The following is a 16,453-nucleotide window of genomic DNA, read 5'->3' on the forward strand; positions in this document are numbered from 1 at the left end:
TCTTATATTTGAGACCGTCTTAAGTTCATCTTCAGATACTGTTAGATACAAATACAGATACAAATTATTTCATTGGCTACGGGGTATTTGAAAGTGAACTTAAGACGGTCTTAAATATAAGACCTGACTATGGTCGATATTCATAGTCGAGTCTTATATTTAAGATCGTCTTAAGTAGAGATCCTTAAACAGATATCGGCCAATGAGTGAACGATTGCTGATTAGCTCGCGTCGCATGGAGTAAAACCGGAAGTGAGAGAGAAAGATATATATTTATCGTAACCAAGTATTCATAGTCAGGACTTATTTGTAAGAACATCTTAAGTTCAGACTTAAAACGCTCTCTAGTTTCATAATCGACGAATAAGCAAACATTTGGGCAAATTCTCAAGTTGTAACTTGATCAAGACGATCTTATTGTAGAACGCCTTATTATGTTTCATAAACATTTCTTATTTGACATAAGCACAGACTTAAGATGTTTCTATTGCTTGTTATTTCATAGACTACGTTTACACGGCTTCTAAAGCCAGCGGCACACGGTGCTTGTTTTCATGCTGATTGCTTGCTGGATGAAAATACTGCGTTCTGATTGGTGAATTTCCACCCATCTTCGGAAATGTACCAATCACAACGCAATATTTTCATCTAGCAAGCAATCCAGCACGAAAACAAGCACCGTGTGCCGCTGGCTTTAGTAACACTAATGTTATAACTCCTACTTAAGGTGAGTTACGTTTACATATTTACGCTTATCTTATTGTCACCAATCTGAAATAACTTACCAACTTTCGAGTGAAGTGAGTCAAGGATCTCCATTAGTGTCCAATATAAACCCAGACAGCACACGGATGTCCATTGGACGTCCGTTATATGTCCATTTTCTTTTACAAAAGACGTCCATAGGACATACATAGGACGTCCGATGGACGAACATCGGAGATCCTACAGGTCCGATGTTCAATAAGGACATCTTTGTTACGTCCAATTATGTCCACGGACGTAAATCGGACATATGGACATAAATTGGGTGTGAAACGTACATCCATTAGATGTCCGGTACTGTCTGGGAAAGGACGAAAAATTAAATGATTGTGATTGTAGTCTGAATATAAAAGAATTAGAATGTAAAAAGAATAGTATGTAAATAAATCAACAAATAAAGTGAACTTTTAGATTATATTATGAATTTGAAAATTATAAAATATGTATATATCTATATAGTAAAATTTATATAATAAAATATAATATTTAACTAAAAGTGAAATTAAAATTTTAGGTTATTAATTTTGGAAAAAATTAATCATGGATAATATGCAAAGTGTACGCTCGTTTGCCATATATTTGAAAATAGTAGAAAATATGACTATGCAATATACAGGGTGTCTCAGAACTTTGGGACAGGCATTTAGCTCTATGTCTCTACGGAGCCCGTAGGGACATAGAACTAAGGCCCGTGTCACGATGGCGTCTTGGCGCTTTGACGCCGCACGACGGTCAGCGCGAGCCGCGTTATTGCTCAGCCCCTACGCACACAACTTGCCGCGGAGCGTCTATAGGCCGCGTGGAAAACGTCTAACTTTGCGTTATTATAATTAAAAAACTATTACGATTTTCACATTATGGTACAGGACTTTTTTGTTCCTCTCACTTAGCTCTATATCCCTACGGAGCCCGTGTCCCAAAGTTCTGAGACACCCTGTATATTATATGTACGAAATATTTTGATTAAACGGCGAAAGCGTCAAAAAGAAATTATATTACAACTTTACTTGAATTCAATACCACCAAATCATTTGCTTGATCTCGGACCCGTATTACAATTTTCACGACAAAGGCCGGTATTCATAGTCGGATCTTATATTTAAGACCGTCTTAAGTTTATCTTCAAACTTTGTACAAAGCATTTCATTGGCTATAGAGTATCTGAAAGTGAACTTAAGACTGTCTTAAATATAAGACCTGACTATGAATACCAGCCATAGTGTTCGTTTATACGTCTTCTTTACGTCGATGTAGAAACTCTAATACACGTATTCATAGTCAGGCCTTATATTTGAGGCCTCTTTATATCCATCTTTAGATGCTGCACGGATTATTTTATTAGCTACAGACTATATGAAGATAAACTTAAGGAAGTCTTAAATATAAGGCCAGACTATGAATACGTCCACATGGCCGGTACCCAGACAGCACCGGGCATCGAATGGATGTACGTTTCATATCCAATTTATGTCCGTATGTCTGATTTACATCCGTGGACATAAATTGGACGAAACAAGGATGTCCTTATTGGACATTGGACCTGTAGAACGCCCGATGTACATCCATCGTACGTCCTATGTCTAAAGTTGTGACAAACGTATGTCCTATGGAAGTCTTTTGTAAAAAAATGGACATATAATGGACGTCCAATGGACATCTGTGTGCTATCTGGGTATTCATAGTCGAGTCTTATATTTAAGACCGTCTTAAGTTCCTCATCAGATATCCCGTAGCTAATGAAATAATTTATACAGCATCTGAAGATTAACTTAAGACAGTCTTAAATATAAGATCCGACTATGAATACCGGCATAAAGCCCAGTCCAGAATAGGTTGCAAATACCCAGTTGCTAGTGAGTTCAAATATTACAATTAGAGAGGAACGTGAGAATAGCCAACACGGTGTTTTCGACGACACCGATTTTTCGCACTGGGAAAGGCCGCCATCTGCATCCATTTTGAGAGGGGAACTACGAGGCTACATCCACATTCAGGTTTCAGCGGTAAAACCTGTATGTGGTGGCAGTCCGTGCTACATCCATTTTTAGGCGGTTTATGTCCGTGCTAAAACCATAATAGCATATTTGACAAGCACGGTCTCGCACATTGTTACGCGTTTATAACATGAATTAACATGTTAACATGTGCAAAAAAAAAGAATTGACATTGTGTATGATTAATATCATGAAGATCATACAAAGTATCCGGTAACTAGCTGCCAACCCGAAGTGTGAGGGTAGATTGGGTTGAGATAAACATAAAAGTCCCATACCATTTTGCGAGATTCGCAATAATTATTGAGTTATGAATGACAGAAATCTGAGGAGTAAAAGCGTGCCGACATAGATGATTCGAAAAGCATTGCAATTGCTCAGGGCAGCGATCATGAATCTTTTCCCTAGCGTGAACTAATAAAAAGTGAAAGACTTCTGTGAATCAGTGAAAAATGAAAAATTTTATATGAATTTGTGAAAATCGAAACATTTCACACGACAATTGAGTCGTTCAACATGGCAGTTGCGCGTTCTGGATAATTCAATGAATACCAAAGAAATCAAATTGATCAAAATAATAATGTCCGTGTAGTCCGAAGGATATTACGTGACACGCAAAATCCGTTTGATATAATATCCAAAGAAAATGTTTCAAAATATGTATGTACAGGTAATATAAACCTTATGTACCGACGAGATATACTATAAAGACTGATGACCTGATGATACGGGATTTAGCGTACCAGAGAAATTTCCCTGGTGAGGCACTCGGTTGAAAGAGACCGTCTCGCATTTAGCGCAGTAAAATTTAATGGAAACTAATACTTTTCAATCCTTTTCTTCGGATCAAAAAGATTCAGAAATCAGACATATTCAAAATGTCAATACTTTTTAATACGTTTCAATTCGACATTTTATACAGAAAAGTAGGACGAAGGGAATGGGATGCGGGCAACGATACATCATGCGTCCCCAGACGTGTCAAATCGTTTATTATAGAGGAGACTTTGATACGACAACATGTATTCGAATATTTAATCGTCCCATGGACCACTTATATATAATAAAAAAAAAATTAACGCTGATAAATGAACGATTCGTATCAATTTTTTTTTTCTTATAGAGCAATGAAAGAGTAAATCAGTATCGAAAATCGAATACCGATTAATACCATAAATCAGTGTCAGAAAATTGTCCAAGTGCAATGACAATTTATTCTCATTTTTCAGGTACTTACCCCTCTAATCTCATTCAACAAATTAACTCGGATAAACAAATGATTCGTATAAATTTTTTTTGTCTTGTAAAACAATGAGAACATAAATCAATACCGAAAATCAAAGACCGTTCAATATCTAAATTTTTCATCAAATTAACGCGGATAAATGAACAATTTGTATCAATCTTTTTTTCTTTCATAGAGAAATCAAAGACTAAATCAGTATCGAAAACCGGATATTGATTAATACTATAAATCAGCATTAGAAAATTGTCTAAGTGCAATGACAAGTTGTTTTCATCTTGCAGGTACTTACCCCACTAATTTACTCAACAAATTGAGTCAGGTAAAAGAACGATTCGTATTCAATTTTTATTCTGTTATAAAGAAATTAAAGAACCAGTCAGTACCGAAAATTGAAGACCGATCAATATTGAATTTATTCATCAAATTAACGCGGATAAATGAACGATTCGTATGAATTTTTTTTTCTTATAGAGAAATGAAAGAGTAAATCAGTACCGAATATCGAATATCGATTAATACCATAAATCAGTGTCAAAAAATTGTCCAAGTGCAATAACAATTTGTTCTCATTTTTCAGGTACTTACCCCTCTAATCTTATTCAACAAATTAACTTGAATAAACGAATGATTCATATCAATTTTTCTTGTCTTATAAAAGAAAAGAGAGAATAAATCAGTACCGAAAATTGAAGACCGATCAATATTTAATTTATTCATCAAATTAACGCGGTTAAATGGATGAGTCGTATCAATTTTTTTTCTTGTAGAGGAATGAAAGAGTAAATCAGTACCGAAAATCGAATATCGATCAATACCAGAAATCAGTGTTAGAAGATTGTCCAAGTGCAATGACAATTCGTTCTCATTCCCGAGTCTTTTCCGAGTCGAAATATTAATTCTACATTGATCCTGCAAATTGCATCCAATTTGAAAAATCAATGTAGAATATCTAGGTGCGCAATAGTGAACAAGCTTTGTCCTACCTGAACGTTACATCTGGCTACTCTCGCCCATGATGAGTCTTCAACAGCAACGTATTCCGCAGTTATTTAATACTCGTTTATTTCGATAATGTATATGTACTTAATCCTTATATTCTTAATTTAAATGAGCAATTTTTGTTGATTTTGATTATATATTCGCTTAATAGCGCAAGAAAGAGAACAAAGATAAAAACGTAAATAGAACTGCCTTTGTTAGAACTGCGCGTGAGATAAATATATAAGGATTAAATAATTATATAAGAATTAGAGGAAATGGGGGATGAAAAACACTTTTTATTCTCATCATTCTTAAAGTTCTTTTTTCCTTTCTTCTCTTTTTTTTTCTTTTCTTTTTTCTAATGAGAATGATGAGAATTGTAGCTCTTAAAAGAGCTGAAGCTGCAAAAAGACAACGGTTATGTCTAATAATGCTGTTTGATTAATAGAGATTTTAATTCTGATTCGGTACAATAAGAAAGATAAACAAGAATGAGAAACGGACATTCTAGCAGATTCTAAACGAAAACAGCAATCTGAACATTATTAGACGAATAAAAATCAACACTTGTAAAATTTATATCAGATTCTAAGATCATTATTCATAATTTTTTTAAATTATGTGCAATTTTTCATTGAGAACATAATTAAAAATTTGTATTCATAAACCTTAGCTTGTCCCAGCAACCTTGCTTGAATAGACATTCATATTTTACGAGAAAAGAAAAGTAGAACTCATGTTACGTGAAATTAGTTTAACGAATAATCAAATCTCAAGCTATTTTTCAGATGATAAACTATGAATGCTGATCTAATTTCGACTCGGGTATGTCCTTACTTCGAATAAGGTCCGTTAAAATTAGAAAAATCCTGCGTAATAATAATTACTCGAGGTACCTCGAATACCATACATGATGTATCGCTGTCCTCGGCTACGTCTCTCGGCGCGCTCCGAGTCCTCTCTCCATCCTGACTTCTCGATCCGACGTCCTCCTTCTGGTTACTCCGTCGCAGCACCCCCGGATACTCCATCGTAGCACTGGCGACGACACTGACTCTAGCTCTAACACTCGCGCAAGTAAGATTCAGGAACAAAGAAACGCGTATTAACCGACACTGCTCTGCGTCGCGGCATGCGCGTCGTTCGTCGGCCCGAGGCGCAATGTCCTTTCCGCAATCACGGAGTCATATATAAGCGTACGAAAACAAACAATCGGGAAGGCACGGTTACCCCCCACCTTGCCGATCAATGTTAATGCCTGCGTCGTCCGTTAGCTGAAAATGAAAACAACTCGTGTTTTCAAAGCATGCCTAAGAGAGAGAGTCGCTTCAAACTTCACAATAATTATTTACGTCTGTTCCAAGAATCATATTACGCTGAATTCAAACTGTCTCTATTTTGACATGACATACACGAGATCTGCGATCACATCATTGATCTTTCTTTGGACAAGAAAATCCTGAGAGGAACGCTGTTCGAGAATATCACATTTTATGTTTCAGGTGCCTTGCAGATTATCGAATCCGATGTAACAGATCAGGGAAAGTATGAATGCGTCGCTATGAATAACATGCGTGGGTACGGAGTACTCCAAGTCAATCACGTTATATGTGAAACGTATGTATATTTAATATTATATAAAACTTACCTTTTTAAACAAAAAGGTAAAAAAAAAGGCGCCAAGTAAAGCGCAACACGTATTGTGTTATTTTTAGAAGTATCAAACTCAAATTATTTTTTTTATTATACATATGTGTACATAAGTTTTTACAAGTAAAACTTATAACTATAATAAAACTCTGCAACACTTTTCTACTGTACAAAAGAAGTGATATATTAGAACAGTAGCGCCAACTAAAAAATTCCGACTTCTTATTCCCGGAAAATTCGTCAAACGTCAAACGAAGGGCAAAAAGTGTCGTCGCTCGCGAGCCGATCAACACAATCGGCGCGATGTAAACATTGCGGACCTCGGCGGCGGTTGAAGCAAGAGAGACTTGCCCTTGGGCATCTTTTCTTTTCTCGAAGGTTCCGGGACAATGAGGGAAGTGCGAGGAGGCCTTTCAACTGTACGCGACATTGATTTACTGCTTATTGGTTATTGAAAATAAAGAAAATTATTCTGTCGAAGCATCAGATATTTCTTAGCTTTATGTTAATTAAAGAGGAATGTGTACGTTTAGAAAATATGTTAGCAACTAATTGTACAGAATGTCAAAGTTGTTGTAAGGCCGTTTTCGGAGAATAATTAAGGGTCATGGTAGCGTTAAAGAGTGGAATTTCATCTCATGCGAATTTTGTCTCGTTCTTATTAAATGTTAGATTATCCGCTGCGGACAATAACTCTTCTACTTTTCATCTAATCTTCAATGATAATAAATAACATTTAATTGCATTCGTTTGGCTTTTTTTTATTTCGAAAATAAAAAAATATATACCAGGGTGAGATTTCACCCATGACAACATCAACGTGATTTTCTTTAATGCTTTTTTTAAAAGTTCAAATATTTCGTCGACTCGCGGGATATTTATAAACGGAGTCTCGTCGCGTTAATTAACATGTGCTCCTCCGAGCGGATCAAATGCTCACCGACGGCCATTGTCAGTGCCACGAGCGAATGTCCGGAGCGGACGGGATGTTGAATTGAGAAGCAGGACGAAGGGAACGGGACGCGAGCAACGATACATCATGCGTCTCCAGACGTATCAAATCGTTTATTATACAGGAGACTTTGATACGGCAACATGTATGTAGAGGATTTAATATTTAATATGTACTTTTATTTTCCCTGCTCCTCACCCCCTGCTCTTTTTAGACCTTCGGGCATAGTCTGGCATAGAGATAGTAACTATGGTTGCAGCACGGACATAAACCGCCTGATAGTGGATTTAGCACGAACTTCCACCACATGCAGATTTTACCACTAAGACCTAAAAGTGGATGTAGCATCGTAGTTCTCCTCTCAAAATGGATGCAGATGGCGCCCATTTCCAATGCGAAAAATCGGTGTCGCCGAAAACGCCGTGTTGGCCGCTTTCAGCTTCCTCTCTGTTACAACTGAAAAGAATTAAAAAGAAAACTATATTACTAATAGAAACTGAAAAAATCGTGTTGGCGATTTTCAAAATTTATAAATCGATCCTTGAATCGATTCAGTTCCAAAAAATAAATTTGAAATCAATCTTTTAGGCTCCGATTAATCGATCTTCGATAAAATCGATTTAAAATCGACATTCTTAGTATGATGTACAAATCCGACCGAACAACTTCCTCGTATGTACATCGGGTAATGCGAATGCCTGCGGTATATCAACTTTGAAGCTTCATATCTTGGGAATAACTTATGCAAAAGACAAAAATAGGTAGTGTTTTGAAAATGTCTCGAGAAGAGCTACAAAATATGCAATAAAAAATAGGGCAGGTTCCATTTAAGATTTTAAAGTTGACCTTTACGTAACTTTCAAACGACAATCCAAAATCAAGCCAAGGTCACCACAAGATATCCCCCTCTGGACCCTACAACTTTTGTTTGTTTGCTTGAAACATTTTTCGCAATCTGTCTTATCTGACAAAATATTTCCGATTATCGATTAAAATGGACCACCCTATATAATAAGATTTTAAGTTAAATATATATTATAAATATTAAAATTTAAACTGGAAAATAATTATGTAACAATAATATGTTCAATACAATGCTCCACAATAATTATTTACATTAGTAGAAAAAAAAATTAAAGTATGCTAAAATAAAACTTATTGATAAAATACATAATTATATGAATAATAATGACATAAATAATAAATATGCCATATATAAAAAATATAAATATATATTTTTCTATAATACATTAATTAATAAATATATTGTTACACAAACTTGTATACACCCTATATATTTCTTTTGTATAGAAAAATTATGGCATTAAAATTAATACCCTATAAAAATTATAAAATTATGTATATATAAAAATTATGGTATGTTATATATCAAGCATTTAACCTTTCTTAATCAACTAATTCTAGCAATTGTTGTAGGATATTTTCTAAGTTTTCATCATTATTCTCCAATAAGATATCCCATGTATTTACATCATCCAAATCACATTCTGTTTCTGCATCGTCTACACCTTAAATTAAAATTTAATAAATTCACTCATAAATTTTTTTGGTACAATTTTAGTTTATCTATGTCATACCTAATGTATAAATCCATCCACGCTTTTGTCTGATTTCATCAGAACAAATTATACGAATAGTTTTACATATATCTCCATAGTTTTTTGTGAACCACTCAATATCACTTTTTCTTCTGAGGTCGCTTACTATCCATATTGGTTTGTCCTTTGCTGTAGAACGTTTACATATATTTTTATAAAAAGTCATGTTTTAATGTTATTTTAAATATTTTTTTACTAACATTTTAATTTTTTTAATCAATATTACATTTTAAATTATATACCTTTATACATATCAATAGCAGCTCGACAAAAATAACCACTATCTTTTGCTCTCATACTCTCCCCCCATTCACACATTTTAATGCGATATTCCTCCTTGTATTTTCCATCCCCAAGCAATTGATCCAAATCAAGATTCAATAACTTGGCCCAGTGAGTTTTTATAGGTCCTGATAATCGTATAATTGTGCTTCCTTGTGGACTAAGCCTGGATTTTATAAAAATTGCTTAATTTAAGAAATAATAAAAAAAAGCATATACATCATTCAATGGATAATTGATATAAATTCATTAAAATGAAAAATTTATTCTGCAAATATTCTACAATATTTATTCTACAATACTTATAGATTTGATATTATACAAATGCTTTTTAAATTTACATATTAAGAATAGTCTTTAGTAAAATTGCCTAATGTAAAGACATAAAAATTATATAATATAACATTATATTATATATGTTACATATAACAATTATATAATTTTAAGTTTATGAAATATTATAAATACCTTTTATGTAAAATATCAGTAATATAATCCTTCCCTGACTTTCTTTTGCCACTAAATAATAAGATCCTTTTTGGTTTTAAAGTGTCTGCCATCTCTATCAAATATGTAAAATGAATGACACATAGAAACATACAAATAGTTCACATTTCATTTACTGATTGATTTATTTACGTTTATATCTTACTGGCTGTTTTCCAATAAGGGTCACAGAGGATACAGTGTAACACTGCGTTCAACATAGAATGTTCTTCTTCCAACAATGACAGTATTACTGCGTTATACAACAAAAGTCAAAGTTGCAATATATAAATTATATCAATACTACCAACATTTCGAAATATTTTATCTAATAAATGATAACCATTCTTATTCCTTAAGTACGAACGTAACCTACAATAATAAATATATTCGACTAGTGTGAATGTAACCTACAATATATAAATATGTTGCTACATGTATTCTTATATTATACTGACTTATGCAAGGAAACATAATAGCACCTATAACGAAAGTTGAAGATAAATATGAAAAAAGTAATTAAAACTTATTATTTTTTATGTCTTGTTAAGATAAATTTCTTCATACCATCCTCTTTCTATTTCCTTTCAGAGCTATTTGTACGTAAACATTGCAATAATGTAATTGACCTTTTGGAAAATACTTATTCCTTTAATTGTTTTAGAATCATATGCTTAGGGTGCGTTCGGGGAGCACGCTGTTAGCGCAAACATTTCATTCTTTGTTGTTCATTAAATATAAATATACAACATTAAATATAAATATATAATAAATATACAACAAGGCAATGATGCACACTCGTGGAACTTTTCCCACGTGAAAGCGCGTTGTGCGCATGCGTAAGCAACGTCACAGCTTACATCAGCTGTTTCCACGGTGTAGTCGTCATAGACATAGTAAGAATAGACTGCGCGTGTACTCTTGTGAAGACTGAAGATCAGGTAGAAAGAGACAGAAAGCAAGTGCCGAGTATCTTTCTTTCTCTGCTCACGCATGCGCAGTGATGCGTAGTAATATATAACGTGCTATATACATGATGTTAGGTTAAAAAAAGTTGTGTAATGTTAAATAAAACCGTTTAAAATTTAGAGATAAATGTGTTTCAACTATTATAAACTACGTGTAAACATTTATATTGAAACGATTAAATATTTTATACATGAATATGTGTGGAAAAGTTGTAATAAAAATATCAATATTACAAAGTAATATAATCTTTATTAAAAAAATATATATATATTTTTATATAAGTTGTTGTTTATTTATTGATTTTTGAACAAGGTTATTTTATTATTTTTCATCCGAACTCGTATCGAATCTGCGAATGATGTACTTTCATGTTTTAAAATTAAATTAAAAAATGTTTTCAAAATTAATTTAATTATTTGGTTTCGGTGATCAAAAAGTGGACTTTGATCGAATATATGATTATTATAGTCAAATATATGCACAGGAATGGAGCGTACAGCCTCACATATGAGATGTGCAAGAATATTTTTATTTGTAAATAGTCTATGTTGATTACATCGTACTATTTTATATGCTATCTTACATATCGTAATCACATCATTTGATGCTTCACATAAGTTGCCTCGATCCTTTATCTGTATAAGTTTACTGGTACGCTCTATATTCAACTGTTTATATGTATTATTTGAAAGTAATTGCTTGCATTCTGAACAATTAATTCTTTTTATAATAGTTTTAGCAACATATCCTGATATGTAAGCAATGATTTCTTCAGCATATTCATTAACTTTTTTATCATGTACACAATTATGCTCAATAAAGATAAGATCTGAAGGTTCGTCTTCTAAAGATCTTTCTTCTAAAATAGTATCTTTATTTTGTTCTACATGTTCGTTAATTGTTTGTATATCATTCGTAGATTCATGTGAAAGTGTTAGCAATACAGTATCTTGTGGAATGCAATTAGCATTCAATGAGACTGATACATTCGCTAAATACAATATCTTTCTATATGACATCTTAAATTGCTTTACGCTAGGATTATTATTCCAACCATGCATTCTTCTAATCAATGAAAAAAAAGTTTCGATATGGTCCTGTGATAATTTATAAGTAAGAAGAAAGTTTATTACATTTACATTAAATAATTCTTCTGCTAATGCAATAACGTTCTGCAAATTAATTATAAATCCAACGAAACCTGTTTTGAGGATGCTTTGCAATACGGGAACATCATTTATTGTTAAGGAAGCAATGTAATGCATAAAAGTTTTAGCTTTATCTTTAATAGTACATAATGTATTTCTTGTTATTGCATGTTTATTTTCAGTTTTATTGTATATGTTACGTGAATTTAAGATATCAAATATGTCATTGAAAGTTTTATAAAATGTTGCAGTAGTTGAAGCTCCTATAAATCTTGGTTCTTTTAATTCATATTCTAAAAACGTCAATGCATCAGCCACAGAATTACTTAATGTTTGTGCTGCTAGATTAACTTTCATCTTTTCATTAAAAACTGTATATGTCTTTTTCGCATTTTATTGGCAACAACATGTAATTTTTCCACAGTTTGCACATTTACTAATTCTTTCAGAAAGTTCCAACTTATTACATTTTTGTCTTTATCTTTAATAACCCCTTTACTAATTGCATTCCTCACAAGCTTCAACATGTGACATGCATCATAAAAAATATAAATATTTTTAGATTTGTCAATAGAATGCTTAAAATACGGAACAATATGTTCAAAATTGACGTGTTTTAACTGTGCGCCTAGTATCTCGCACATTGCAATATTAGAAGTTGCTCCATCAAATGTAATACTAATAACGTAAATTGCTTTTTCATGGAGAATACTTAAGATGTTATTTAATAAATTTGCTTTTTCCTTACCATTTAATGCCTCGATAACGTAAAATGCAATTGGGATTTTAAAATGATCATTTATGCACACTAACATAAAAAGAAGGATATGGGTAGCAAGTGGCAGACTGTCAGACTTACTATCTTTAATACCCAATTCAATAAAACCGTGTAATTCTTTGCCGTCCCAATCAACTTTTTTCTTAATATTCATTTCATCAAAAGTTATATTGAAAACTAAGTTTTTTCCTTTCTCTCTAGCATTTTGCACCTTATCGAGTATAGTTTTAAACGATTGTTCAGATATACCGGAATTACTACGAATTGTCTGCGTCCACATGCGCAGTGTACTGGGGTGAGATAAACTTTTTAAAAACATTTTTCTTACATACAAATATGCTGCAGGCGAATGAAAATGTAACGTGCATGCAAAACTTTTTAAACTTTCGGGGAACGACTTCTTTCGCTTCTTATTTAACATTGTAAGTAGCAACTGTTGCATAATAGGTGACAATATATCCTAAATAAAGAAAAAGGAAGTACAAAATATAGATATAAAAACAGAAGAAATCAAGGAGACAAATGGTTGTACGCATAGACATATACATAATAACTTATTTAGAACGAAGATATAACATCATTAGTGCATTTGTAGATTTGTAGATTGAGAGGGTATATGTATACGCACAACATTTGTTATACCATATTTTTAACATGATGTAGAAATCAAGTATTGTTCTACCATTTGCTTCATTATCATGGACCTTTCTATAAGAGTCAATATTATGATGAAGTCACATTGTGATTGGAGAGTTATCATGAACTTTCTTATAAAAGAATAAACATTGTGGACAATGTGAATTTCAAATCTTTCTGCGAATGGAAAATAGCTAAACTCAACTTACTTTGATTGCATGTATACCATTATTTGTTATAAAGTTTTTACTTTTCAGGTCCTGAAGCAAATCTTTATAAGTTAAAACTTTCTTCTGCATACGGTGTTTCTTTTGCCACATATTTTTTGTTTCATTTCGAATATATGACACATATCTTACAAACTGCTCCCATTTTGCATCAGACACAAAATCTGTTTTACGGAAGCTTTTTGTAGCATGTTTAGAAGTGTTTACAAATATTTTTTTAATTTTTGAGTTTCTAAAATTCTCTTGCGACAATTTCCTGAAAATAAAATTTTGATAATTTATAATTTGTTGGAATAATACTCGATAGGAAAAATTATTTAAATCTTTAGATTTCTCACCTTTTTCTAATGTGATTATTACTGTGGTTGCTATGGATGTTTATGTTATTAACATCTTCTGCTACATGTGTATGTATATCTGCATCTGTGCCCGTAATGGAATTCTTACTCGTATTTTCACTATAAAACAAAAAATATTCACATACATTAATGTTTTATCTTATATATTACGATAATTTTATTTTCCCTTTAGGTGTATATCTTAGTGTATCTTTAGTGTTTCTTACCTATTTCTTTCATTGTCTATGCCATTATTTTCTGCTGTATTTATATTTATATCTGTGCTTAAATTGGTATCTGTATCCTCCTCCACATGTTTACTACAAGACAAAATATTTCAATGTAATGGATTTATTGCATCTTCCTGTAAGATTATTACATGTATGTTCTTATTTATAATTTAACATTCTCACTAATTTTCTTCCGCGAAAATTAATGGAACTGCAGTCTTTCTCAATATTTTATTTTGTTTATATTCATTCATTTCATGATAGTCATTTTTTGTAAAGTGGTCACTGCATATTTTTGCTCCTTTGTAAAATACATCACGGCCAATAACGTGAAACCATTTTTTTCGCATTTCTTCATTTTTTGGGATTCTGTAAATTTTTTACATATATATTTTCACTTATATATATGTGTATATATATTATTAATTACGATATGTTTACATTCATATTGAATACAAATATATTTTTTAAATTACTTATGAAATGATTGTGGATAAAGAGGGTTTTCTTCCACACCACAAATATAGCACGTAGTAACCATTTTTTAAATTATTTTATTCCTTGTTTTCTCCGTGAATATGTATATGCTATGGTGCGTCGACGGATTCGATTAACTGTAGTCAACAAAAACTTTCAGCAACACACCAGCACTGACACAACACTGACAGAATAATCAGTTTTTCTTGAAATGAAAATGCGAAACGAATGTCCGAGACATTAGAAGGAAAGTAGAGAAATAAAGCTGCAGAGAAACGCGGACAGAGCAGTTAGAGAAGATCTTCCAATGTGATTCTAACCTTCACGCTACCCTTAATCCTGCTATGACCGACATGCGCGTGTGATCGCAGGGAAATTAAGCGCGTAATAATACGTTGATATTAACTTTATAAAACAGAGCATCTTCTAAATCGTGCAGCAAATAAACTGGGAACCGACTACGCACCTCTTTTCAACCGCATACAGCTGTTTTACTACTCTTTTTCGCTCCCCACTCTTTCCCCACTCCTTTCCTTGTGTGAGAAAGAAAGATACTCGGCACCTATTGTCCGTCTCTTTCTACTTGATCTTCAAGTTTTGGCCTTCACACGCAGTCTATTTTTACTATGTCTATGGTAGTCGTACTAGGTGCAAGAATCATACATAGAAATATAGGGACGGAGCATATCGTTGCGGGGGGAAACTATTACGAAAGGGAGCGGAGGTAAATCTGCCATTTTGGTGTGCCCGTTTTTAATTGGCTGTTATTCTGCACAAGCTTCGTGATATGATCAAAGCATAGATATAGGAATATAAAGACGGAGCATATCGTTGCGGGGAGGAAGTTATTACGAAGAGGAGCGGAGGCAAATTTGTCATCTTGGGCCGTGTTCTAAAATTCACTGCCAGTACTAAAAATATATAGTTTGTGTCATGCAAACTATAACTTTTCAGTGCTGGCAGTGAATTTTGGAACACGGTTTGGGGTGCCCGTTTTTGATTGGCTGTTATTCTGCGCAAGCTTCCTGATATGTTGATCAAAGTGTGTGACAGTTAAGCCAGCGGCACACGGTGTTTGCTTTCGTGCTGGATTGCTTGCTTGATGAAAATATTGCGTTCTGATTGGTTCATTTCCATCCATCTTCGGAAATGCACCAATCAGAACGCAGTATTTTCATCCAGCAAGCAGTCCAGTACGAAAACAAGTACCGTGTGCCGCTGGCTTTACAGAGAAGAATAAGATAAAGGTGCAAAAAATGGTATTGTTTTGTACCTTCATGCAAAAATAGATCTGACTGTTAAAATTGGAAGCAAAATATTGATAAAGAAAACTGCCCAAAAATTATATTCTATAGGTGATAAAATTTTATATTGGGTGCTTCCGATAACCTGGTTAGAGCATGGACATAAGAATATATGGACGGAGCACAGAGCTGCGTGGTGGTCCATGAAGGGTGAGGGGAAAGAAATGTCTATTGTAAAGCCCCTTGCACAATGTCAGGCAACAGGCAATAGGAATAAAAATAGATCAATCACAATAGATTATTCTTGTAATAGTCGATTGTGATTGGTTTATTTTTATTCTTATTGCTTGTTGCCTGACATTATGCAAAGGGCCTAACGGATATGAAAAACTAAGATAGCGACAATCGCTAGTGTCACGGAATGTTATATA

General features: G+C 33.2%; 2 protein-coding genes across 12 annotated transcripts; both read right to left on the reverse strand.

The window, feature by feature from the left end:
- Positions 1-8,027: 8,027 nt before the first annotated feature.
- Positions 8,028-11,151, reverse strand: Pmvk (Phosphomevalonate kinase). 5 transcript variants are annotated; one of them, XM_025305874.1, is made up of 7 exons: positions 10,543-11,151; positions 10,142-10,347; positions 9,958-10,051; positions 9,450-9,655; positions 9,187-9,336; positions 8,991-9,117; positions 8,028-8,044 (listed from the first exon to the last, which is right to left on the reverse strand). In XM_025305874.1, the coding sequence occupies exons 2-6, from the start codon at positions 10,194-10,196 to the stop codon at positions 8,996-8,998; spliced, it is 627 nt and encodes a 208-aa protein (XP_025161659.1). In that variant the 5' UTR covers positions 10,197-10,347; positions 10,543-11,151; the 3' UTR covers positions 8,028-8,044; positions 8,991-8,995. The 5 variants fall into 5 exon arrangements, with proteins under 5 accessions (XP_025161659.1, XP_025161661.1, XP_011135598.1 ...); XM_011137296.3 differs by lacking the exon at positions 8,028-8,044 and having other exon boundaries at positions 8,947-9,117; positions 10,142-10,228; XM_025305875.1 differs by lacking the exon at positions 8,028-8,044 and having other exon boundaries at positions 8,947-9,117; positions 10,129-10,228.
- Positions 11,152-12,246: 1,095 nt separating this feature from the next.
- On the reverse strand, positions 12,247-15,568 carry LOC105180936 (uncharacterized). Of its 7 annotated transcripts, none has more exons than XM_025305870.1 (6): positions 15,185-15,567; positions 14,778-14,915; positions 14,485-14,670; positions 14,299-14,391; positions 14,072-14,191; positions 12,247-13,989 (listed from the first exon to the last, which is right to left on the reverse strand). In XM_025305870.1, exons 2-6 carry the CDS (start codon positions 14,840-14,842, stop codon positions 13,707-13,709), a joined length of 747 nt encoding a protein of 248 aa, XP_025161655.1. In that variant the 5' UTR covers positions 14,843-14,915; positions 15,185-15,567; the 3' UTR covers positions 12,247-13,706. The 7 variants fall into 7 exon arrangements, with proteins under 7 accessions (XP_025161655.1, XP_025161653.1, XP_025161654.1 ...); XM_025305868.1 differs by having other exon boundaries at positions 15,245-15,563; XM_025305869.1 differs by lacking the exon at positions 15,185-15,567 and adding an exon at positions 15,099-15,178.
- Positions 15,569-16,453: the final 885 nt, after the last annotated feature.

Source organism: Harpegnathos saltator, unplaced genomic scaffold, assembly GCF_003227715.2.
Source record: "Harpegnathos saltator strain DR-91 unplaced genomic scaffold, Hsal_v8.6 scaffold720, whole genome shotgun sequence".
Taxonomy (NCBI): Eukaryota; Metazoa; Arthropoda; class Insecta; order Hymenoptera; family Formicidae; genus Harpegnathos; species Harpegnathos saltator.